The sequence below is a fragment of the Protopterus annectens genome, chromosome 4.part0 (assembly GCF_019279795.1).
Source record: "Protopterus annectens isolate FY-2018-M chromosome 4.part0, PAN1.0, whole genome shotgun sequence".
NCBI lineage: Eukaryota > Metazoa > Chordata > Ceratodontiformes > Protopteridae > Protopterus > Protopterus annectens.
Window position 1 is genome coordinate 1,491,429,299 of NC_056733.1, and position 26,769 is coordinate 1,491,456,067.

Genomic DNA, 26,769 nt, shown 5'->3' on the forward strand with positions numbered 1-26,769 from the left:
TTTTAACCTCTGAGTATAAAAATACAAAATACATACGTTGGATCCAGGAGATGACTAAGCAGTGATTCCTGTACATGTGCTGGGCCCTGTATTTAGCAAGTAGCAGCTATAGAGAAGAAAATAAGCAAACATTCACACAACATAGAAAAATGGATCAAATGGAAACACACACATCTAAGACAAGATTATCTCAAATTGGTTCTCCTGAAAAAGAAACTATCTATCTAACTAGCCAGAAGTCTAAACCTCAAGATGCACGCACTCGAAACTCTCCTTAGAATGGAGAATATCGATATCTGTGCAGCAACAAAAACCTGGTTCAAGGCTCCCGAGAGCACCCCAGCACTACCAGGTTATGCCTCATACCATGTTTTTCGGCCCCAAAACTTAGACCGAACCACAAAAGGAGGGGGAGTATCAATATTCGTCAAATATACCCACACCTCCAGGTTGGTGGCACAGCACGAAGCATCAGAGACTATCCATGTGCAACTAACAGTGGGTAAAACTGCCTTCCAGTTTATAGCCTGCTACAGACCACCCTCCCAAACCCAGGAACCCCATTCGGCCTTCCTGAGAACACTGGAGAATATGAAGGTCTCTCCAAACACCATTATATTGGGCGACTTCAACTACCCAAACATAGACTGGGAGCATTACTCTAGCTCCAACACCCAAGCCCAAAGGTTCCTAGAATTTATAAACTCAAATGCTATGGAACAGCTTGTTACCACTTCCACAAGAGGGGAAAACATACTGGACCTGATCATCACCAACATGGGGACTCTATGCTCCAGACCAGAAGTGCATCGGACACGGGTATCCTTCAGAAGGGACTCACGGAAACAGATAGCTGGTGCCAGAGCCATGGCCTGAAGTTAAACGCCAAAAAATGTATAGTCATACCCTTCGGGAAAAACAAGGTAACCCCAAGCTACCATATAGGCGGCAATCCACTAAGCACAGAAGAGGTTATCAGGGACCTGGGGACCCAGGTTGACAGTGGCCTTTCTTTTGACACTCACGTTGCTAAAGTGGTTAGAAAGACCTTCTACATTGCCAACCTGATCATGAAGGGATTCACATCCAGATCTACTGAGGTCATTGTTCCCCTGTACTCTTCACTTATCAGACCAATGATCGAGTACAATGCCCCATTCGGGATGTATCTCACCCGACATCTGCAGCAATTGGAGAGACCCCAAAGTTCCTCACCAAAAGGATAAAGGGACTCCAAAATCTGTCATATGCTGCCAGATTGAAGAAACTCCAGCTCTATTCAGTCGCATACCGTCTGCTCAGAGGTGACATGTGCCTGACATACAAGGCCATGTCCAACCCGGAATTAATGGACATGCTTCACCTCAAAAATCCAAATCCACCAAAACCACTAGAGCAAGCGACTTAAACCTTAGCACAGATATAAATAGGACGTGCTGGAGGGATAGATTTATCACTCAGAGACTCCCTATGCTGTGGAATAAAATCCCGATCCATGTGAGGCAGAGCACCTCGCTGGCTCTGTTCAAGAGAAATCTTGACCTGTGGATGGGAGATCGTAGGTTTACCCCGGGAATCATCTCTGTGTCACTGCTGGACAGAGGCACAACAAACTAATGGGCACAGTATTTTTTCATATAAGGGGTGGCGTAAGCCACAAAACTTTGGGCTAGGCTTATAAATGCCTTAGGGCAGATAGCCTAGTATAAACCTATGAACCTATGAACCTATCCCTCACTGGTAAGATCAGACCATAAACTAATCTCACTAGATATTCACATCCCGACCCCAGACCCTGCCCAGAAAACCACAGTGAAAAACTTCTCTAAAGAAAATTTCACACTCCTCAAAACCGAGGTGGAATCCTTCAAAGCCCCTGGGCCTGTGGAAAATACGGCCCAGACCACAGAATCCTTTATAAATGCATTCTATGAACACCTTCAGGAATGCATGGATCATGCAATCCCAAACAAAACAAAGACCCAATCCTCCAAAGGCAGGAGTCCTGTCTGGTGGACCCCAACCATAAACAAACTATACAATAGAAGGAGGACGCTACTACATGATAGAGCAAAATCCCAAAAAGGGAAGGCATCTCTGATCAGTATTAGCAAAAAACTATGGGCACTCATAAAATCGTCTAAGGCCAGCTTCGAGAGAAAAATTGCACAGGACACTAAGGATAATCACAAGGCTTTCTTTAGTTATTTTAGAAACCTTGGTGGGAATTCCCAGATATGCTCAGAATTAGTCCAAAATGACAAAAAATACACCGAACCCACAGATATTGCCAACATCCTAGCTGACAGGTTCAGCGCAAACTTCTCCCCCCCCTTCCCCAGCAAAAGGGCAAATATCTATCCCAGTAGAGTGCTGCCCCCCTAACATCTCAGATGCTCAGGTAAGAGCCGCCCTCTCCAAAGCAAAAAACACAGCATCAATGGGGCCAGACTGCGTCCTACATGAACTCCAAGAAGAACTAAACCCAAACATAAAACTAATGTTCAAGTCTCAGCCTTACTACAGGATATGTACCCAAAGAGTGGCGTACAGCAACAGTGATCCCTCTCCACAAAGGTGGTGCCTCAACGGATCCTGGAAACTATCACCCCATAAGCCTGACTAGCTTGGTCTGCAAAGCTATGGAAAGGATCATCATGGACCTCATAAATAAAGACATTGCGGACCTACAGACACTGGATCCTACCCAGTTCGGCTTTGTTAAGGACAGATCCTGCCTCTTAAACCTGGTTGATTTCCTTGAAACAGTCACTGAGGCCATTGACGAGGGGAAGGTGGTCCACACAGCCTACCTGGACCTCGCAAAAGCCTTCGATACAGTACCCCACTCGGGCATTATAGATAAGCTCACCAGCTTAAATATAAACCCCTATGTCACTAGATGGGTTGCAAACTGGCTCAAGGACAGAACCCACATGGTTAGAATTGCTGGAGCCATGTCAGACTCCAAACCAGTTACGAGTGGCATCCCACAAGGCTCAGTCCTGGGACCTCTCTTGTTCGGTATATATTTCTTGGAGGTACAGGCCAACACGGAAGGACTGTGGCTGACCAAGTTTGCAGATGACTGCAAACTGGGCACCAAAATCGACTCTCCAGCCGACACAAGCATCCTACAAAAGGGCCTCATAGAAACAGACAACTGGTGCCAGAGCCATGGCCTCAAACTAAACGCCAAAAAGTGTATAGTCATCCCCTTCGGCAAAAACAAAGTGCCCACAAATTACCACATAGATGGTAATCCATTAAGTATGGAAGAAGTAATTAGAGACCTGGGGACCCAAGTTGATAGCAATCTCTCATTCAACAACCACGTGGCCAAAGTGGTTAGAAAATCATTTTATATAGCCCACCTAATCATGAAGGGATTCACATCTAGATCAGGGGAGGTCATCGTGCCTCTTTACTCATCCCTCATCAGGCCCATTATTGAGTACAATGCCCCAAAAGTACCTCACCAAGAGGATCAAAGGGCTCAAACAGATGCCATATGCTGCCCGGTTAAAGAAACTCCAGCTCTACTCAGTGGCATACCGCCTGCTCAGAGGCGATCTGTGCCTGACATATAAAGCCATGTCCAACCCGGAATTAATGGACATGCTGCACCAGAAAATCCAAATCCCATCGAGCTACGTGCTTGAGAGACTTGAACCTCAGCACTGAAATAATTAGGACATGCTGGAGGGACAGATTTGTAACCCAGAAGCTCCCTTCACTCTGGAATAAAATCCCAGTCCAGGTTAGGCAGAGTCCCTCATTGACTCTCTTCAAGAGGAATCTTGATGAGTGGATGGGAGATCGTAGATTTACTCCGGGTATCACTTCTGTGTCACTGTTAGACAGAGGCACAGTATATTAACCTCGAAAAAGGGCATAGCAAAATTAATTTTAAAATGGGTGGCGAAAGCCAAACACACTCTGGCTAGGCTTGTAAATGCCCTAGGGCAGATAGCCTAGTATGAACCTATGAACCTATGAACCTAATCACTAAGAGGCAGAAAACTACCAAATCACAAGCTGAAGCTGCAAAGCATGAAATGGAACGAAAAAGTGATCAATCTTTTGACATGGAGGAACTAAAAGCAGCCTTGATGCCTCTGCAAACAGAAATACAATCCTTCTCTTCAAAACTTACAGCATTTGGCAACAACTTAGATCAAATAATAACCAGACTGGATAAAACTGAGGCTAGAATACAGAGTAATGAGACAAAGATAGAAGAAATACAGAAAGTCGCTTCCATCACCAAAACCTCAGTCAAAGAAATGCAACAAAAACTGGTTGATCTTGAAGCTAGAGCAAGAAGAAATAATGTATTGATCAGAGGCATCCCAGAAAGATATGATCAATCACAACTAACTAATGTGGCGAAAGAAAGCTTTGATCTCCTTCTTGACAACAAAGAATTATCTCAAATAATTGTTATCGAAAGAATACGCCGAGCTCTTAGAAAATCTCAAACTCTGGATGCCCCCAGACAAATATATGCAAGGATTCTTAATGCTTCACATGTTCAAGCAATAATTCAGGCTGCAAAAAAAAAAAAAAAAGAAAACACATATTGTGGAATGGCTGCAAGATAACCTTTCATAGGTTCATAGGTTCATAGGTTTATACTAGGCTATCTGCCCTAAGGCATTTATAAGCCTAGCCCAAATTATTGTTATATACACACCTTATATATATAAAAAACTGTACCCATTGGTTTGTTGTGCCTCACCTGTCAGTGAGTGACCCAGAGATGATTCCGGGGGTAAACCTACTCCATCCCCATCCACAGGTTCTCTTTCTCTTGAACAGGAGTCAGCGATGCTCATCACCACATGACAGTGGGTTTTTGCATAAGCATCAGCCGTCTCTCACTCTGTCCATCAATCCCTATTGCTCGTCCTATTAATATCCGTGTTGGATTTTTAAAGTAAGCTTGCTCTGATTGGATTTTTTGTGGATTTTTGGAGGTGGAGCATGTCTATGTGTTCCATTTGGATTTGGGCTTTGTATCTCTATCAGCAGGCGGTATATGTCTGTGAGTGCAGAGACAGGGTTCATGAGATCTGCATGGGGGCCTTATGACAGATTTTGGAGTCCAGATTTTTTTTTGCCAAAAGTTTTGGGGTGAGACCTTTTTGAATGCTCCGAACTAAGATGGATAATTGATGTCATTGTTCTAATCTTTTGGGCTTACTTTATATTAATCAAACTCTCATTGAATGAAGATTTTTGGGATGGGGTGCACCAGAGAATCCCTTTGGGAACCTCTTGGCAATAGTCTTTGTTTTAGGCCACTGTCAGACTGGGTCCCACGGTTACTTTCAGGCTGCGGCTTTGGGTCCCCAACCTCCTATCGTGAGTCTTGGTGTTTCCTTGATAGGGCCTTGTGGTTTACCACCTATTTCGCCCGGAGTATGTCATCATTTTTTCCGTAAGTTTTTCTCACTATGGTTCAGGCGTTTACTCACTGGCACACCAGTGAGCACTTCTGAAGGATATCAGTGTCTGATACTCACCTTGATGGCCTAGCCTCCGTTCTGAGCATCTGAGTCCCCTGGGTTTGACAATGTAACCAGTTATATTTTGTCCTTTGTGACCAAGTAACACCCTGTTCCACCTAGTAGGAATTTTTGAACCACGCCCTGAATGGCAAGGAGTCTGACAAGCTTTTACCTGACTCTTCAAGGTATATGGGTTGTGGACACCCTGTCCTTATCAATTTTTCTTGATGACTGTTGGTTCGATTAAGCTGGTAAGTTTTGCATAAGGTTCTGAGGTGGGACAAATGCAAACGGGTCAATGGCAGTGGTTTGTAGAGGAGCAGTGGACCTCATACTGCACTCCGATGGTTCCCTTGACAAAGGAAACAGTCGTGGTGACTTGTTAAACATGAATGATATCAAAAAAGTCGTGGCGCCACCTTCCAAGTCCAATAGCTGCCATGCACATGCTATCTTATGATTATGATCTAGCTGGTAGGCTGAGAGGAAACTTATGTGTAGGTTTCCATTAATGCAGACTTTGCTTGTTCTCGCCACTGAGTAGGGAACCGAGTGCCCGAGATGCCGTCTTTTAGCTCCTTGGAAACCTTTCACCTGCGCATTTAGATCCCATTCGAAGCTCTAGGGTGGGTTAGCTTCCTCATTTGCCTTTAATCTTTAGCTTTAAAGTTGGTGGCACATTGTCTGCCAGTGATGCGGATTAATGGAGTGTGATTCAGTGATTTAAGAGAGATATTGAGGGGGAGAGAGAGCAGTGATTCCCCACAGGTTCTTACACTTGCTGAAGGGGAATTATGCTTTGGTTTTGAGAGCATCCTGATTGGCTCAATTCTGTAAACAGGGTTCAACCTGTCATTTCGTATTTTTTCGGAATTCTTTGAATCTTTTGATTTCCTTTTTAGTTTGGTTCTGTTCTAATAGCTTTCTGTTCTTTTTTTCATGAAGTTTTTCTTATGCTTAAATCCCACTTAGTTGGGCGTTTTTTTTAATTTTGTTTTTTCATGTTGCTGATCATGTTGGAGTTTATTTGTTGATTTTGTGTGATCAGGTAATACTCTCGGCTTGCAAAAGTTGTGGTTATGTTCCTGGTTCTCTTTCCATGTCCTCGAGTAGTTGGAAGTTGGAAAGTTTCTTAAAGGCTTTTGTATGGTCTTTGTTTTGCCTTAGTGGAGATGTTCATTTCAGGATAGTTAAAGGAGCTTCAGCAGCAGGTTGTTTTATGTTGATTTGTGGGCATTGTGTGAAAGGATACCAGTTGTGTGAGGAGGGGACTCAGATTTCTTGGAGGATGAGTTTATGATCTTTCAGTGAGTACATTGGAGGGGGGGATGTGGATTTCCAGTGAGATGTGTTGATTGGGCTAGAAATGATTCTCTTATACTTTTCCCAGTAGTGGGCTGTCTAGTTGGGTCTGTTCAATGAGATTGTTTATATTTTCTCCTTTAGTTCAGTGTCTTCAGGAGGCTGTGTTCTGGTTCTTCCCAGAGGGAGTGAATGGAGCTGTTCCATGGTGTTTAACAGTTTAGCTATTGTGGTTATCTTCAGATGGTTTTGAGGAAACTGTCGTATTCACCAGGAGTTTGTGTGGGTAGCCTTCTACAATGGATACAGTGTGTTTTGGAGATACATTTATACCTTCTGGGTGTAGCAGGAAGGCTGTGTGGGTTCCTAATTATGCGAGGTGTGTCTGTGGCATATGGAAATAGGTTTCATGATTTTGCCTAGTCCTGGAGGTGTGCGTATCATGCTCAGGAGCAGCATTTTGAAATTTAACCTTCTGGCATTTGAGCAGGGCAGGTTTCAATATGGATACCCATTTTGTGCGAGTGGGTGGTAGGTTTAGAAAGGGGCGAGCGCCTGAAAAAAGGAGATATAGATGTTCTCCATACTGAGTAGCCAATACTCAATTTCTTCCCATTTTGTTTGCAGAATGGGTCCTTTAGACATTATGCCCTTATCCAAAAATTTTGTTTTCTATTTAGACTTCTGGCTGTGAGCAGCATTACCCTCAATTTCTTCCCAGCCCCAGAGCCTTTGTCTACCTGTTGTGTCAAGCATCTGACAGACAGAAGGCAGACAGGTAGGGTTAGAGTGCGCCTACCTGCCTGGACATGTCATTAATGGCAAGCCGTCCCTTGCTGTTTCTACATGCATCATAGAGGAGGAAGCAGTCAGGTGAGAACAGAGCATGGACATATTTGAATGGTTCCATTAATACTTTGCTGTGGGCTCATCCAGTGTCTCATTTATGTGTGGCCTATTCTTAAGCCCGATAGGCAGCTTACTATGACCCTCTCCTTGTTCAGCCTGGTCAGGATCTGCCTCTACAGTTAAAACTGTAAGTTAAGTCAAGTGCTATCGCCTTACTGCACTTACTTAGTAAGCAAAAATATCAGATTTGAAATGAAATATCCAGCAACTCTGCAATTTCAATATAATGGCTTAAATTATGCAGTAAAAAATAAAGAAGAAGCAAAAATGGCTTTTCTCAAAGCTTTTAAAGAACTGCCGTGAAACTTTTACCTCCAAAGGATCCTAACACAGTGAATAAATACTTCTATACATCTGTGCATGCTAAATTGACTTAAATGACAAGATTGTTCTTTGCGTTCTTCTTTTGGCTTTTCCCGGTTAGGGGTCGCCACAGTGGAACTCCGGTCCGCTAATGATTGGCAGTAGATTTTTACGGTGCCGAGGTGCCAGCTCGATGCCCAACCTTCAGTGAAGGCACTTCCATTCATGCATGTCTTTCGAATGCCACTTGACCGTGGGGAGGACATACAGACTCCACACAGATGACAAGGTAATGTACTTAAATTACCTTTTTTCTATCTAAATCCATTGCTTTCCATTTGGGCTTTCTAATTCAGTTCAAACAGTATCTCCATGCTGCTCCGAATGAACTACAACACCAATAATTCTTTGTGACCATGAATCAGGAAGATTAAGCATAACCGAGGTCAAAAGAACAACTACAGCATCCATGTAAGCCCAAATAATGCCGAAAACATGCGTTTGCAATTAAAAATGAAAGCAAGGCTCGCACATTTCAGAAAACCTTTGGATTTGTATTTTCCTGATTATGAAAGTGAAGAATCTCGTGCAAATGGCGTCCAGAAGGTAAATCCAGCCCAGAACTATGTCTAACAGCTTAAACAATTATATACAAATATAAATATATAGGTTCTTGTTTTTTTTTTGTTTGTTTGTTTTCTTGTTATTTTTTCTTTCCTGAATATATACAAGCTGGACTAAAAATAATCTTTTGGGTCAGAGGCTGAAGCAGCTGCTGCAGCTGCATACAATAACTAGTCCTTATTAGGAAAGCAAAGTAATGTATTTGGGTCTGTTTTGTTTTATCTGATGTTCACACATGTTTTCTTTAGCTTTCAAATAAGTATGCATCAGAAATGTAAGCATACCAACTTTGAACAACAGAGAGTATGAAAGACTGTTTGATATTGTTTTGTCTGATCACAAAGCTGAATCTTGATGTATATGTGCTTGAGTCGTATATAACAAATGGATAATCAGGACTATAATTGTTTTTAGCTGTACATACAGACCCAACAAGTAAAGAACTGCTGTACCCTAAAAAGGCCTGTACTTGAATTATAAAAATAAGGAACATGCAAACAGTGACTGATAAACTATAATAAGTTAAATTCAATTATGCATGTAAGTATCTGCTATGCTTGAACATAATAGAAAAGCTACAGTTTGCTTTGAATTGTAATGTTTAGATTGCCTATTAAGTCAGATTTCTAAATCTCAGTTAAAAGCAGTTTTAAAAATGCTCAACTTAATTACCTATAATTTAAGTAAGGCTTAAAAATCATATCTCTTACATATGCTTTGGTTGAGCAAGCTGTTATGTGTGTTGTTGTTTCTTGTTGCTGGGACTTAGAATGACAGAAATGTTATGTATTATAGTTATTAATGTTCTTTTTAGCTCTCTTTCATTTAGTAGGCTAGTGAGGATATGCACGGGGGGGGGGGGGGAGTCTGAAAGAGAGTGATGTCACACTTATATTCATGCCATTGAACTGTATCAAAAAATTCTAATAACTTTGAAAGGTTGATTTGTCCCTATATACTTCCATTAGTTCTGAAAGTCGGTATTCTGTGAATTGTAGCTTTTTGATGATTTCTGTGGATTCATGGAATGTAAAGGGCTTACAAAATAAGAAAAGGAAGAATCTATTAATGCATTTAATTTTTAAATCTAAGGCAGAGATAACTTTCATTCAAGAAACGCATATGTTGAAAGAACAATGGGAGGAAGATACAAAAAAAAAGGGTGAAGCATATTGTTGCTGCTGGTGACAGTATGGCTTCTAGGAGAGTTGCTATAGTAGTTAAAAAATCTTTTGATGGCACTATAATGAAGGGTAGTTGTGACCCAAATGGCAGATGGCATTATTTTAATTGTAAACTGCCGCCATTTAGAAAACCTTTTTTAGTCTTAAATGTTTATGGTCCATGTTTGCATCAAGTAACCTATCTATATTAGATATATAGAATATTAGATAACTTTCCTAATTATCTCTATATCATAGGTGGTGACTGGAATATGATAATTAATCCAGAACTTGATAGGACAAATAAGGATAATTAGCAAACTATTCAGCTCACTACACTAAAAGCTGAAATAATGGAAGATTTTAAGTTAGCTGACCCATTTGAAAAATATAGTAATAGTACAACTACTAGTAAATTCACTTATTATTCACCATACCACAAGTCTTGGTCTAGAATAGATATATTATTAATATCTGAAGTTCTATTAAATAATACAGTCACCTACAATAGTGAACCTAGAACAAAATCAGATCATGCAGAAATAAACATTACAATAAAGTTGGGGAGCTCAATGAAAAGACTCCAAACAGTTACAAACTGGACGTTAAATACTAACTTATTAAAGAATAAAGAAGTTTCACAGGATATCATTGACATTCTCACCCAAGCTAAAAATAACCTAGAAGTAACAGATATACCATACAACATTCAATGGCAAGCGACAAAAGCTACTGTTAGGGGAATATTAATTCAAAAAGCTGCTTTCAATAAAAAAAATTAAACATGGAAAAGTTCAGAATAATAGAATCAAAATTAAAAAAAATAAGAGTTAGAATTACAAATTAATCATTCACCAGCACTTGGAAGTCAAATGGTTATACTACAGGGACAATTACGGGAAATTCAAACACAATAGTTCTTAATCAGTGAAATTAAACTTTTTCACAAATATGCCGAATGGGCACAATCACCCTCAAAAGCGCTGGCAAGAATCATAAACATAAAAAAACCCTACTAAAATAAAGTAATTAAACTATAATAACAAATCTCTAGATGCGGACAAAGAGATTATAGTGGCCTTTGAAGAGATTTACCAAAACCTATATGGCCCTCACGACCAGTTTAATGAATCATTATTTCATCAATTTACTGAAGAGTTACAATTTCCAGTGCTGAGAGAAGCAGAAATAAATAACCTCAAAGCTCCCTTAAATGTAGAGGAAATTATCGCTGCTATAAATAGGTTGAAACCAGGCAAATCATCAAGGTCAGATAGTTATGTGGCGGAATTTTACAAGACTTTCAAAAAACAATTAGCTCCAATATTACTGAAAGTATACAAATACATAATAAAGTATGGTACCAACGGCTTGTATCTCAATAACTCAAAAACTATATTCATACCAGAACCCAAGTCTGAATCATCAAATACAAATAATTACAGGCTGATAGCACTCATAAATATTGATATCAAAATTCTTTCTACAGTCCTAGCCAGTAGAATAAAAAAAACTTACCTCTTATCATACCTTCTGAACAACTAGGTTTTATGAACAACAGACAAATATATGACAATACACTCACCATTGATTCAATCATTAGTTTAAAAGCGAATGATAAATGCCCTAGCTATGCACTCTCAGGAGATGCAACCAAAGCTTTTGACAGGGTAAATTTAGATTTCTTATTAAAGATACTCAAGAAATTTAGCATCCCCGAAGACTATATAAACATGGTTAGGGCTTTATACAATAACGCCACAACAACACTATTTATAAATAAAAAGCAATCAAAACCTATTCAAATTGTGAATGGTACAAGGCAAGGATGCCCACTATCACAGGGCTCAGTTTTGAGCTTTTTTTTCTGGTTAATTGGGTAACTTGTTTAAATCACTTTGTTAGTTTTCTATTGTTTATATATATATATATATATATATTTAAAAAAATGCATTTGATTCATCTGCCTTTACTGTATTTGTGTTTCTTCCTACTTTATTACTAGGGGCATTGACTACAACTCTGATCTGCAATATATAACAATAAGTATCATTTTCTTTGCATTTAAAGTGTTTTTTTGATTGTATCTGCTTTATTTTCTGAAAAAAAAAATACTTGTTTCCCACCTTTCTAAGCTAGTATAGTCCACTTTTCAGGTTAGTGCTAATTCAGGGCTGTGTTACAAATCTCTGTGTTTGCCCATACCTTCCTTGGATAGAAGGAAGTTTCTCTGTTCACTTGTGAGAGCTTTGAGCAGCCTATCTGTCCCTGGAGAAGTAGTTTCAGCCCAGAAATTAGTAGTTTATTGGCCATTTTGGGCTAATTTCTATCTCTTTTATTTCCCTGCTATAAATATCACATTTGCCCGGTGTTGCGCGCTGGGCAGTGCCAGTTAGCTAGGGTAAAACTATTCCTGGCTCCACGTAGTCTCCTCTTCAATTTTTTCCTTGGAACTAGACAAACTTTCAACTTAAGCACTCAAGCCATTCATTTCTCAGCCCGGCACTTGCTCAAAACTTATAGCAAGCATTTATAAATCTTAGCACTAGACCCTCCTATACTGTACAGAAGGACAAGGCTCTCTATTCGACCTTACCAGCCATCCAGTAAAACAGTTCACTGTACCTACCCAGGGATGTCCAAAGGGCAGTTTCAGGTGTACTCTCCAGTCCAACTGGTGAATCTGGGCATTTTGAAGCAATGTTACAATTGCCTCATGTACACAGAAACCCTCTCCTCCTACCACCAAACACTAATACATGTGAGAGATGCAATTATACAGCCACACTGGAGGCTAAGCTCTCTCAACCCAAGACTGGATCAGACAGTCAAGAGGAGAAAGGAAATACTTGCATCACACCACCAGTTTCACACAGACCCATTAAACCAGCACTGGCAAAAAACACACATAAATATATGAAAACATACTCGGAGGCTCTAAATAAAAATCTGCAAAACCAACAGAGACCTCCAAAGCAAACATCCAAGCAACCTCCACCCCCCAACACAAACCATGAAACACATACTTCACAAAACCAGTGTGCCATGCAATCACAGCCCTTAAGGCAAAATAACATACCCAACATACTAGTAATAGGTGACTCTATAGTCAGGCACACTGACATCCCACTCACTAGGCTGAATAAGAAGAAGGTTACTGTTAGCTGCCTGTCGGGTGCCAGGATCCGCCACACAACACAAGCACTCAGATCATTCCAGAACAAGTACAAATATGACTCTGTCATTGTTCATGTTGGTGTGAATGACATGAGCCGTACCTCCCTGGACTACATGAAAAGAGACATGGAAGAGCTCTCTGATCACGTAGCCCAGGCCGGTATGAACCTGATCCTGAGTAGCATCCTGCCCTCACCAAGAATGATACCACGGTATAAAGACAAAATTCCCGATTTCAACAATTGGCTAAGTTTCTGGTGTCATTCAAAGGGGATCCAGTGTCTGTCCACCTGGGATGACATGCTCAACAAGCCATGCTGCTTCACTAGAGACGGTTTGCACCTGTCACCCTTAGGCTTTCGAATACTGGCCAAGGCTCTTGCCAATCCCATAGTGCCTTTTTTAGGCAAGGTGCAAAAGACAAACCCAACACCGTAAATAGCACAAGTAACAAAAAACTAAGGGCAATGCTACTCAATGCCAGAAGTCTAAACCTCAAAATGCACGCACTCGAGGCACTCCTCAGTATGGAGAAAATCTATATATGTGCAGTAACAGAAACCTGGTTTAAGGCTCCAAAGAGCACTCCAGCACTACCAGGTTACAACTCATACCATACATTTCAGCCACAGAACCCAAACCAAAATACAAAAGGCAGGGGCGTATCCATATTCATCAAGGATACCCACACCTCCAGGTTAGTGGCACAGCACGATGCTTCACATATCATCCACGTGCAACTAACAATGGGCAAAACTGCAATTCAAATTGTAGCTTGCTACAGATCACCCACCATGTCCCAGGACCCCCATTCCACATTTCTGGAAACACCGGGAAACATAAAGGTCCTACCAAACACCCTAATATTGGGTGATTTCAATTACCCAAACATTAACTGGGAGTACTACTCAAGTACTAACTCCCTTGCCCAACATTTCCTAGAATTAATAAACTCAAATGCCCTGGTTCAACTGGTCAGCACTCCCACCAGAGGTGACAACATATTGGACCTGGTCATCACCAACATGGGCGACCGGTGTTCCACACTGGAGGTAAACCCCTCGCTGGTTAGATCTGACCATAAACAAATCACTTTGGATATCCATATTCCACCCCCACCCCCGGACAAGGAAACCACTGTGAAAAACTTTTCAAAAGCAAACTTCACATTACTTAAGACTGAGGTGGAAAGTTTCAAAGCCCCCATGCTGATGGATAATGCTGTCCAGGCTCCAAAATCCTTTACTAATGCATTCTACGGGCACGTACCATCCCAAGCAAAACCAAAACTCACTCCTCCAAGAAAAGGAAACCAGTCTGGTGGACTCCTGCCATAAACAAGCTATACAATAGAAGGAGGAAACTAGTACAGAAAAGAGTAAAATCCCAAGAAGGGAAGACATCCAAGGTGAGCTTTGAAAGAAAAATTGCCAAGGACTCCAAGGATAACCACAAGGCATTCTTTAGCTATGTCAAGAATCTAAGTGGCAATACTCAGATATGCTCGGAGTTAGTGCAGAATGGCACAAAATACACTGAACCAAATGATATCACCAATATCCTGCCAGACAGGTTTAGCGCAAACTTCACCCCCCTCTCACCCCCAAAAGGGCCCATAACCATACCAGAAGAATGTAGAGTCCCTGAAATCACAGACACTCAGGTTAAAACAGCCCTCTCCAAAGCCAAAAACACAACATCAGTGGGACCAGATGGTGTCCCAGGCTGCGTCCTACATGAGCTCAACTAACCCCTCACCTAAACACACTGTTCAAACTCAGCCTCTCCACAGGCTACGTACCCATAGAGTGGCGTACAGCAATGGCTATTCCACTTCCCAAAGGTGGAGCCACAACAGACCCTGGGAACTATCAGCCTATAAGCCTGACTAGCTTGGTCTACAAGGCTATGGAGCACATCATTATGGAACTCATTAAGAGAGACATTGGGAACCTCCAAACACTGGAGCCTACCCAGTTCGACTTTGTTAAGGGCAAACCTGGTGGACTTTTTTGAGACAGTTACCAAGGCTATAGATGAGGGAAAGGTGGTACACACAGCCTACCTAGACCTTGCTAAGGCCTTCGACACCATTCCCCATTCTGGTATTATAGACAAGCTCACCAGCCTGAACATAAACCCCTACATCACAAGATGGGTTGCGAACTGGCTCATGGACAGAACCCACATGGTGAGAGTTGCAGGAGCTAGGTCTGACTCTAAACCAGTTACAAGTGGCATTCCCCAGGGCTCAGTCCTCGGACCCCTCCTGTTCGACATATACGTCTCAGAGGTACAGGCAACCACAGGAGGACTATAGCTGACCAAGTTCGCAGACAACTGCAAACTAGGGGCTATAACTGACTTTCCGGCTGACACAGACATCCTCCAACAGGGTCTCACTGAGACGAATACGTGGTGTCAAAATCATGGCCTCAAGCTAAATGCCAAAAAGTGCATAGTCATCCCCTTTGGAAAAGACAAAGTACCCACAAACTACCACATAGGTGGTAGTCCCCTAAATATGGAAGATGTGATAAGGGATCTGAGGACCCAAGTAGATAGTAATCTCACCTTTGATAATCACATTGCCAAAGTGGTTAGAAAATCCTTCTACGTGGCCCACCTAATCACAAAAGGGTTCAGATCCAGATCAAAAGAGGTCATTGTGCCTCTCTACTCATCATTCATCAAACCCATCATAGAGTACAGTGCCCCATTTGGGATGTACCTTACAAGACACCTGCAAGAGCTGGAAAGACCACAGAAGTACTTCACCAAGAGGATCACTGGCTTCAAACAGATGCCCTATGCAACTCGACTGAAGAAACTCCAGCTGTACTCGGTTGCATACCACCTACTCAGAGGTGATCTCTGCCTGACATACAAGGCCATGTCCAACCCAGAATTGATGGACATGCTCCGCTTAAAGAAAACCTTATCCCCTTGAGCAACATGCTCTAGGGATCTAAACCTCACCACAACAATAAATAGGACATGCTGGAGGGATAGATTTCTATCCCAGAGACTTCCCATGCTTTGGAACAAGATCCCAATCTACATTAGGCAGAGTTCCTCACTAACACTCTTCAAAAGAAACCTTGATGAGTGGATGGGAAACAGAAAGTTTACCCTGGGGATCACTTCAGTGGCTCTGATGGACAGAGGTACAGGGAACTAATCTAAGGGGGCAGCGAAATCCAAAACATTTGGGCTAGGCTTATGAATGCCTTCAGGCAGATAGCCTAGTACCTTCCTATGAACCTATGATCCTATCACCATATTTGTTCAATATCTACATAGAACCTCCACTTCTTAAAATATCACAAAGAACTTATCACCATCTTATGAATATTTCAAAAATCCCAATAAAGTATACAGCTTTTGCTGATGATTTAAACATCTATTTTGAATTCCAAATACAGATTTGAATAAGATATTAAACTCAATTGAAATATTCTAAAAAATATCCAGTTATGCCATTAACCCCCCAAAAATCAGTCATATTCCCTCTGAATACTCTAGGACATAAAGAATTCTATTTCCCAGAAACTGAAATAAAAGTCAATTATAATCTTTAATATCTGGGTATCATGTTCACTCACCCCCAATCTGATATGACTAAAAATAATTTGCTCAAAACCTGGACTACTATCACTGAGGACACTAAGAGATGGTTAAATCTCAATCTGTCTCTACTATCTAAGACGGTTATAGTTAAAATGAATAGTCTTCCAAGATTATTGTTTCATTTTAATGCTATTAATCAAAATATACCCAAAAACTTCTTCTCCAAACTTGAAACACTGCTAGGTAAATTTATTTGGCACCCAAAAAATACAAGAATAAAATATTCTAGATTAACATTACCCAAACAAAAAGGGAGGCTAGGTCTACCTGAATTCCAAACATACTATAACATTAAAAATGCTAGTTGAATTATACAAATAGCAAATTTTGAACCATTCAACAAAGCATGGTTTACACTATAGATTAAAATATATTACAATAATCTAATCTCATGTAATTTAAATCCTAAAGCAGTACCTTTTTTGAAGTCGTAAGACATTAAAGTATTTTAGGTCCACCCCATAATAATAAGAAACACACTAATATTTCAAAAGCTGGTATCCACCCTAAATCTTAAAGATACTTTGGTACTGGGACAACCAGTACACCTTAACCCTAATATTAAACTAAATAATACTATGATAAACCTGACTCAGTACCCCCAAAATAAAAAAAAAAAAAAACATTACCGTATGGGATGTCTATCAGGTCAAAAGCCTTTCAATTGAAAACATTAGGCAAAGATTTGAAGTAAATAAAAGTTATAACACCATAATCAACCAATTAATATACACGATTAACACAATTACTATAAATGTTAAAATAGATAACCAACACAAACAGCTATATCAACAAATTATTAACCTGTTACTTTTGAGATCTAAAATGTTATTGAATACTTATAGATTAATAACAAAAATGAAATATCAAGATGCACTTCTAGATTCAAAATTTTGGGAAGAGAAAAATAATAAGATCACTGATGAACACAAATCTGCTGCAATTGAGCTTACTTTGAAACTAACCCCCTCAAAAAACTAATTTACACCCCAATTATGATTAATAACGATGCTTATCACACAGCACTTTTTCTAAGTAAAATTAATTCCTCATACTCTCCTTATTGCACCATATGCCAAAACAGTGTTGCAGACACTCTGCATATTTTTGGAGCCGCAAGAATGTTTACAAATTATAGTGTTCATTAAGAACCAAGTTAGAAAAAAAGGGATACACTAAATCTACCCTGTCATGGGAAATGGCAATTTTACATGTATTCCCTACAAATTTTTCCTATGAAAATAAACGCATCATAGTCACACTGTGTGCAATGATGAAATCATACACAGCCCAAAATTGGTTAGATAGAAGTAAAATCACATGGGAAGAATTTAAAGAAATGGCTATAAAGTACTTATTCACCAGTAAACTAATTGCAAGAAGCCAAAAAAAACTGTCCTACTATCAGAAACATTGGACAATGCTTATAGAAACCTTAGGTCAAAACTGATTTATGAATAAGGGACTACAACATCCGTATTATTCTATGTAAATAAGAGAAACTAAAGATATTTAGTATTGTAAAATGTTTACCCACAACAACAATGGACAAGTCATGGTAATACATATAAGATGAACATTCAAGGTGACATCAATGTATATAATGTGTATAGTTAGTACAAGATATAACATAAGTTAGGTAGGCTAGAATGTCTTGCAAGTGTTTTAATGTCAGATTTCAATATGGTGTATATTATCTCTATGTAGTTTTCTGTATTATAGCTCAATATGAGCAGCTTGATTGTTAGTTAATTTTGCATATTGTTAGTTTAACACTGATGGTTCATGTTATATATACTTTATTAGGATTAATGCAACTTGATATTCCTAGTACCTGTTCTTACATTTTTTTGTGATATTCTTTTCTTGTATTAAAATAAGAAGAAAAAATGCAATAAAAATATATTAAAAAAAAAAAAGAAATTGATATAATGGTCAATTAACAACTCTAGCAGATAAATTACTTTCATATAAAAAGAAACAATGCCATCAGGTTGTTGACACCTTAGCCTTTCTGGCAGAAACAAGTAACTGCATTTTGTCTCAATGCCATTTGCCAGTTAAATAATGGAGAAAGTTCCTTGCATGTCATATGATGCATAGGAGAGGCTGGGAGCTCTGTACTGGAAGCAGACTCTCCTTTATCTGTTGTGACTGAACCTGATGAGCCTTTTTCTAAATTGCTTCACTGCCTGTGATGCTTCAAGGCAAAAAGCCAGATATTTTCCTGCACATAGCCAGGGAGAAGTCATGGACCACAAAAAGCTGCTTATCTTTAGAAGTAAGCTTTTGCCCTAGTTTCCAGATTTTAGAGAGGAGTTGATCTTTAAGAGAGAACATCTCAAACGGAATGATAATAGGGTGTACCACTCCTACTCTCCACCACTGAGGATTCCACGGTGACCGATGTACCCTCTTAGTTCTTACTTCCTCCTTACATAGGCCCAACCACTGCACTAAGAAACCATGTATAAAATCGAAACTGTTCCAACTATTCAGAAACCCCAAGGATTCTAATGTTTTTTCTAACTTCGATCCTCATATTCCACCAGTTGTGCTTCCGGATAATCAGCTTGAACCTCTTCTGCTTCTGCTTGGACCTTAAGTTGTACATTACTATCGGTCAGTTGCTGCAAGGCATCAGAATGATTATTTAACACTGAATCCATTTCAACAACTTTCTCCTCCATCTGGGCTGTATAGATTTGCAATGTCCTTTTCATCCCCTTTATGTTTTTTTAAATTGTTTGTAAGGGCACTTCCTGCTTATCATTACTAGAAGCAGGGGATAACTTTCTAGACAACAAGTTTCAGTCCATGCTTGGAGATTGTCTCATGGCAAGTGGCTCACAACACTGTTTATCTCTGGTTTTATTTATTTTCTTTTTTTACATAAGTACAGTAATTGTGGCTGTGCACAGTAATGTTCCAAATTAAATCCCAGTTCTGAAATCTCTGGAATACTAAAACTGTTTTCGTTGAGGAGAGGAGGAGAGAGTAAATCTGTGTGTTCACACTAGAGTCATCATAAAAGTCTCATATTTAGAGTATTTTTTTTTTTGTAAATACCTATAGCACCACAGTTTTGACTGTATGATGGTCAAGTCAATGAGGACAACAGCTGTTAAGACTGAAGGGGACCATAAGAAGGAAAGGAGTTAGGATTCAGGCAAACAGTGAATATGTAAAGGTTGCTTCTCCATGGAGTGATGGAGCTAAAATCAAGGCATGGTTTTAAACTTTCAAGAAACTGAGGGAGAGAATACTGCTGCTGTGGAATAGACTCCCAATCCATATAAAACAAACTTCATCCCTGTTCATATTCAAGCGCAATTTATATCTGTGGATAGAAAATAGAAAATTTACCCCAGGACTGACCCAGTACTACTGAAGGACCGAGGCCAATCTATAACCAAAGGGATAGGTTATTTCAAACACTAAAAGGAAAACTGGCTAGACTTAAAATGGCCTGCCAGGGCAGCTAAACTAGTACTTACCTATGAGCCTGTGTGCAAAAGCACTTTAAAAGGACAGTACTGAGAAGCAGTTAATGTGGAAATAGAGTGGTAGGTCCATTACACTGATGTAGAATTTCCATGCTGTATCTCCATTTTCATTTTTCTGTTTTTATGGGATGATTACAATTTTTTACTCTACAAAGGAATGGTACTACTCAAGACAAGAGGTAAATCCTGGATAGGTAACTGATCTCTGTCCCCTATTTGGAGTCTGTATGTGTGTATGCTTTGTCTTTGTGCATGGAAGTATAGCGACCCTCATTGTACCTTTCTCTTCTCATGGCAATATTACTTGAATAACTTTCTCAATTATGCAGTCTGTGAAACAAACAGAAAAAACCCTGGCTGACCCTGTAATGAACTTTTACCTAATATAATTATTTTCTACTCTTTTTCCCTAGTTGCATTTGGTAAATATGCATGCATAATTATATTTATACAGGAAATGGAATTACTGAGTGCATCATTGTATGCATTAAACAGTGATTCAGCTACTTTTAGGAGTTCCCTGGTTTGCATGGTTAAGGTAACTGGCATCATTATACAAGTGATTTTCTGATAATGTGGATTCAAAAAGTAAATGAGGTATTTCTGTTTGCTGTTTCTTTTAATTTCACAGGTGTGCACATCATTTTGATACGTATAAAAGTATATTAAATGCACTTATTAAATCAAATGCTATTCACCTTCATTTGCTTTACATCAGTGGTGCTATTGTTTGCAGACAATGTTGTCCTCTCAGCCTCACATGACTATGATCTCCAGTATAGACCGGTACAGTCCAATGTGCTACTTTATGGTTTATGTAGAGATTTTAGAACTGAAGGTAGTCTTTTTCCATGTTAAGTTTGTGACAGCTAACAGGCAGTAACCAGATTAGCAAACTTCAGTAGAGGCAACAGCTACAAATGATTTCTAGCACATCCTGGATCCAGACATGAAGTATCGATCTAATGAGGTGTGTTTTTCATTCAGACATCTTGCAACTGTCTGCATGAGAAATATTATTCTTGATCAATACAGTTTGACAGGCCTGAGGACTCCATTACTATTTATCACTGCAGGTGATTTTAGCTAATTTTCACACTCAGCTGTTTTCCCTTGAGATGATTTCCAGAACTGTAAATTCCAGTTACCTGACTGAAGTTTTATTTATTTATTTATTTAGAAAGCAAATAAGAGTTCTATCTATTAACCTTAGGGCATATGGGCAATTGCTCTGCAGCTAGTGAAGAGAGATGCTCTATCTGGAAATTTATATTGCAGTTCTTTTTGCAATCTGTGCAACTGAGAATTAGACCAGCCAGCTGCTCCCCCCCCCCCAATCTTGTTTTGGACCCCAGTGATACTGTGGCAAACAGTCATATTCTTTGCCCTTCCACTTCCACTGGTTTCATACGTTTGGCTTACACTTACCAGTACTGGAGCCATCCCTAGAAAATCTGGGAGGAGACACCTCTAACTGTATAGATGAGGAGGGGAAGTTGGGGTAGTACTGGTGCTATTGTTAGCAGTGAAAGACTTTAATGTATGTTAGTTGTACAAACATCTCAATATTTGTCAGCAGCCAGTAATCATAGAGAAATGCCCACTATGCTAAGCCCTAGACATGTGCTCACTTCCACTCACCTGTGATTCTCAGTTAGAATGGAAGCACTTTATGCTCAGTTGCTACATTTATGCTTCCAAGTTTCTTTTGCTATGAAGCACACTTCTTGGCCTTTCATCAGACTGCTTTACTACAACAGCACTTAGACCATTCCTCCATCCAATACAAAGTGCAGTGAGCAAGTAGTAACCATGCATGCCCATCTCTCAATGTCCTCCTTCCAGTGTCCAAACTGCTATTCATACTGAAGTCATCTAGGCCAAAGTCAGGGCTTTATAACTCTGTACAAAGAACTTTCTATATTCCTAACTTTTGTTTTAAGTTTATGGTCACCAGTAGGAAAGTATTCCATAAGTAATTGCCATTGAAATTCACTTAAAATTAAATATTACCTTAAAATGAAATATTAAACTACACAAAAGAGCAGAGTACAACTTGAATAAAAACTAGATTAAGAATTGGAGCAAAATACATCACTACCACAGCTTCTTTCATTCTTAATTATAAATGACCACTCTAATTTTGTGACACAAGTTGCTGTTTTTACTTAAATGTGCTTTAAGTATGTCTGATATACTTTATTTCTTTTATTTCTGCATATGATATGCACAATGCTAATAAGCTTATTTCTCTGTTACTAAAACTGTGCATACCTACAAAGATCTGCTGTTTGATAGTTTTCCTCTGTTGTTTTTCTTGCAGAACCACTGCTTTTACCATGGCACTGTGCGAGAAATTAAACAATCTGGTGTCGTACTGAGCACTTGCCAGGGATTACGGTAATATTACTACATCATCTATTACATAGTCACTTGGAATCATGACTTGTAAAACAATGCTGGCCAACAGTATCTCAGTCTATCTATAAACAGTTGTAACTTTTATACCTTATTTCAATAAAAGACCTGTAAATTAAAGTTCAAGGAGCATTTTTCATAGTGAGGGATGCCTTTCTTGTACATCCAATAGAGAGTTATTAATTTGACTTGCATCAGCTTTGGCCACACATCAAACGCCAAATGACAAGGATGTTTAATAACTAGAATGCATGATTCTCAAAGAACTTCCAATGAGAAGGACTGAATAACATCTCTAACCTAATTTGTACATACAGCATGGCTTCATCATAAAAGGAATCAGGGAACCAAGGGAGTATTCCTCATAGTGAGTGCATACTGCCTGTGCAGAAAAAAAGTGTCACAAGGCAATCTGCCAAACAGAGCTGTTACTTAATGTGGGCTCAGCTCTGGAATGTCAGAGGGCAGGACTGCTGCTGCTATGTAAGCAGAGTGTGTATATGTGTGCACGTGTCTGTGAGAGTGTGCCAAGATATCAGCAAACATTCGGAAGCAGGCGCATGCCTTGATTATTATGGAGTGACTTTACTGAATAGGCTGACATGATGAGAGAGAGTGTATGTGCACACGTGCACGTGTGTGTGTTTGTGTGTGTGTGTCTGCATTTGTGTGCATGTGTGTGTGGAGGGGGTTTATAAAAAGAGGTTAGATATACCTCAGTACAAGTTGGAATGTCAAATGGTGGGATATTATTCTAATGGAGCTAAATTTCTCTTCTTAACGTAGCTGCAAACCATCTCATTTACTTTAAAGATGAGATGCTTGGGTTTATGACAGGCATAATCACATCATCTGTGTTCTGCAGCAGCAACAGTTATTCAAATAGTATGTAATGTGGGATATCAAGGGATATAAACATGATATTTTAAACAAAACTGGATATTCTGTTGGAGAAATTTTTTTTTCAATAACAAGAAAACCAAACATTTCAGGTTTATATGAAATAAGAATTATAACTGAGGGTCAGCAATATTAAGTTTGAAATGTACCATAGGGTAAATAGTGTAAAGTTTAGTAAAACAGGTTAAGCGAGGTCATGTCACATCATTTATATTTTCCTGTGCCAGTGACACTCCCATTAGTTATACCTTCACATCTTGTGAATTAATGTGTTCTAAAGGTCTTGTCTTTCATTTGCCTGAACTGCTGGTGGAAGTTTGAACTGAATTTGTAAAAACATGCATTGTTTCTGCATTTAATCATTCATTTCCTGGTTCCTTTGCATCCTGTTCATGGTTATGGGAGAGTTGAAGCCTCTCCATGCAAGTAACAGGATCAGGCAAAGAACCACACAGCTGGTACACCAGTCTATGACACAAGCACACACACTTACACAAACATACGTGCACACAAACACACACACAAACACACACACACACACACACGCGCAAACACAGATGTATTTACACATGCATATGACGCGCACACACACACACACACACACACACACACACACACACACACACACACACACACACACACACACACACACACACACACCATATATACATCTCTGGACAGTTTAGAGGATTGCCAACTCACCTATCAGCATATATTTTGGATATGGGAGGAAATCAGACAGCCTGGCAAAAGCTAACATGGAAAACATGCAAATCCTAAACAGAAGATACCTTTGCTATGAACTAAACTGGATAATCAAGTGCCAAGAGGCAGCAGTTGTTGTACCATTGTGCTGCCTGTAATGCACATTAGATTGGGAGTCACATATATTATTTCTAAGGAAATTAGATATCCTTCATTTTCCAATTCACATAAGATAAAACTGAAGAAGCCTAATTATTTCCTAAAGTGAGGAGCCAGTAGATATGTTATATAGACCAACACAAAAGTTTCTTTGTAAAGAACACCTCATTGACATCACAAGTGCACAATGTTTTATCCCAGATAGGGGAAATTCATGCACAAGAAAATTAATTAATGAAAATACATGCTGTATCCTTTGGATGAGATGTTAAACCAAGGCCCCATCTGCCTGATTTGGTAGTAGCTCAGGTGGAAGTAAAAGATCCCATGGCACTTATCTAAAAGAGTAGGGGTCCTTTATTTATATAGAAAAATAACTCTTATTTATAACATATTTACATATTTATAATATTTATAAGGGTACAGTTACATATGTGTGTGTGTGTGTATATATATATATATATATATATATATATATGTGTGTGTGTGTGTGTGTGTGTGTGTGTACAAATTTGTTTGCATAGTCATACTGAATTTTCATCCCTGTTAGATCCCCACTTTTTTTCATAACCCACCATCTGATTTTACTTTTGTTTGCTGCTAAAATCCATGTACTATTAAAAATAATTTAATTTATTCTTTTATTCCATATAACATACAATAACTTTTTATCTATTCTTTTAACATATTCTTTATGTCTATTCTTATAATATCCATATTTAATCATATCCCTGTTTATTTCATTTTCTTCTTTTATATCTTCAAAAAAGTCTAAGGTTTTCCCCATAACTTTTTTACTCTTTTACATTTCAAAAATTCATGTTCTGTAGTTTCTTCTTCTTGACAATGTAAATATATTCTATCACTTTTCTTCTAATATGGCATATTTCCTTTTACTAGCAATTTATATATTACCAATCTCCCCAAAAATCTTGACATTCTATTTCTGATTACACTGTTTGCTTCTTATTTTTATAGCTTTAATTTTTTCATTTGTTAGATTTCCCCATGGTTTTACATAGTAACATTTTATCATTACATTCTTATACCATACTTTTCTATCTTTTACTGTCGGGCAGATTCCATAAACCGTACATGACCTGCTAAGACCATGTGCGTGTCATGCCATGACACACAAATAGTAGCCCACTGTTTTGTATTCAGTAAGCAGCTGTACACGTTGTGTAGAGCTGTGCAACCATGGTAAACATCGTGGCATGCTAATTACAGCATAAGCAGCTGAATTGTGTGCTACTCAACCAATCCAAGATGGAGGAGCTATTCAACAAGCTATAAAGCAACAGTCTGGACTCAGTGCTGGTTTTCCCTGCAGATTCCAGAACCTGTTGGAATACAGCCATGGAAAGGAGTCAACACAGAAAATGTTAGGGGCTGCTGTTGCTTTAATTCATGTGCATGTGCAACAGGCTGAAGTTTATGCTGCTGCTGCTGCTAATACACCACGGACAGAAGGAGAAGAGATTTCAGACCCAGGTTATCTTATCACAATCTGCATGAGGTGGAAATTGTAGAATGCTACAGGGCGGATAGAGACACACTACAGGAACTCTGCAACCTCTGTCATCCTCACCTCAGACCAAGGGCAAACTGAGGGGAACTAATACAGGTGGAGACAAAGGTATGTGTAGCACTTATAATTTTACCTACAGGAACCTTTCAGAGACCAACTGGGACATGCTGAGGGTGTCACAGGCATCAGCATTCAGAATACTACTTCAATTTCTGAATCCCATGCTCTAACATGCCAGTGACCACATATATTTTCCCTGTACTCCTGAGGACAGGACCACAATTATGTGGGAGTTCTTCCCTGTAGCACACTACCCTGAAGTACTGGGTGCCATAGATTGTACACATATAGAAATCAAGGCACCAACCGGGGAACAGGGACATTTCTAGAGAAATTAACTGCCAAGTTGTGTGTAATGCTAAGGGAGTCATCTTGAATGGGTGTGCTGGCAACCCAGGCGGTTACCACGACTCACATTTCTGGCGCACCTTTCAACTGTATCAGATGTTCACTAGGGGTGATATCCCACAGGGACATTTACTGGGGGATGCAGGTTATGCACTGGGACCATGGCTGATGACGCCCATCAGAAATGCATACACATCCACTGAAAAATGCCATAATGAAGCACATGATGCAACCAGAAACATCATAGAATGTCTATTTGCACTGCTGAAGTTGTGGTTCCACTGCCTAAAATCATCTGGGGGAGCCATGAGAAGTCTTCAACTTCTGTGCCATGCTTCACACCATCATTCTGAGAAAACAGCTTCAGCAGGATCAACAAGGGGAAGGGGCACACATCCCACTACCAATAGCAAGGTTACCACAGCCACACACAGGTGAAGAGTCAGAGGGGGAACTAGCAGTTGCTGTGGGTATAGGCAGACTTAGGCGTGTTCAATATGTCCTTGCACTGGCTAAGAGAC

At 39.6% G+C, this 26,769-nt stretch overlaps 1 protein-coding gene across 1 annotated transcript in view; it reads left to right on the top strand.

The window, feature by feature from the left end:
- ADAM19 (ADAM metallopeptidase domain 19) overlaps positions 1–26,769 on the top strand; it is a 1,509,956-nt gene that overhangs the window by 760,362 nt on the left and 722,825 nt on the right. The window contains exon 5 of the mRNA XM_044069332.1: positions 22,451–22,527. Within this exon, the coding sequence (XP_043925267.1) occupies positions 22,451–22,527 (77 nt within the window). The remainder of the gene's footprint in view (positions 1–22,450; positions 22,528–26,769) is intronic.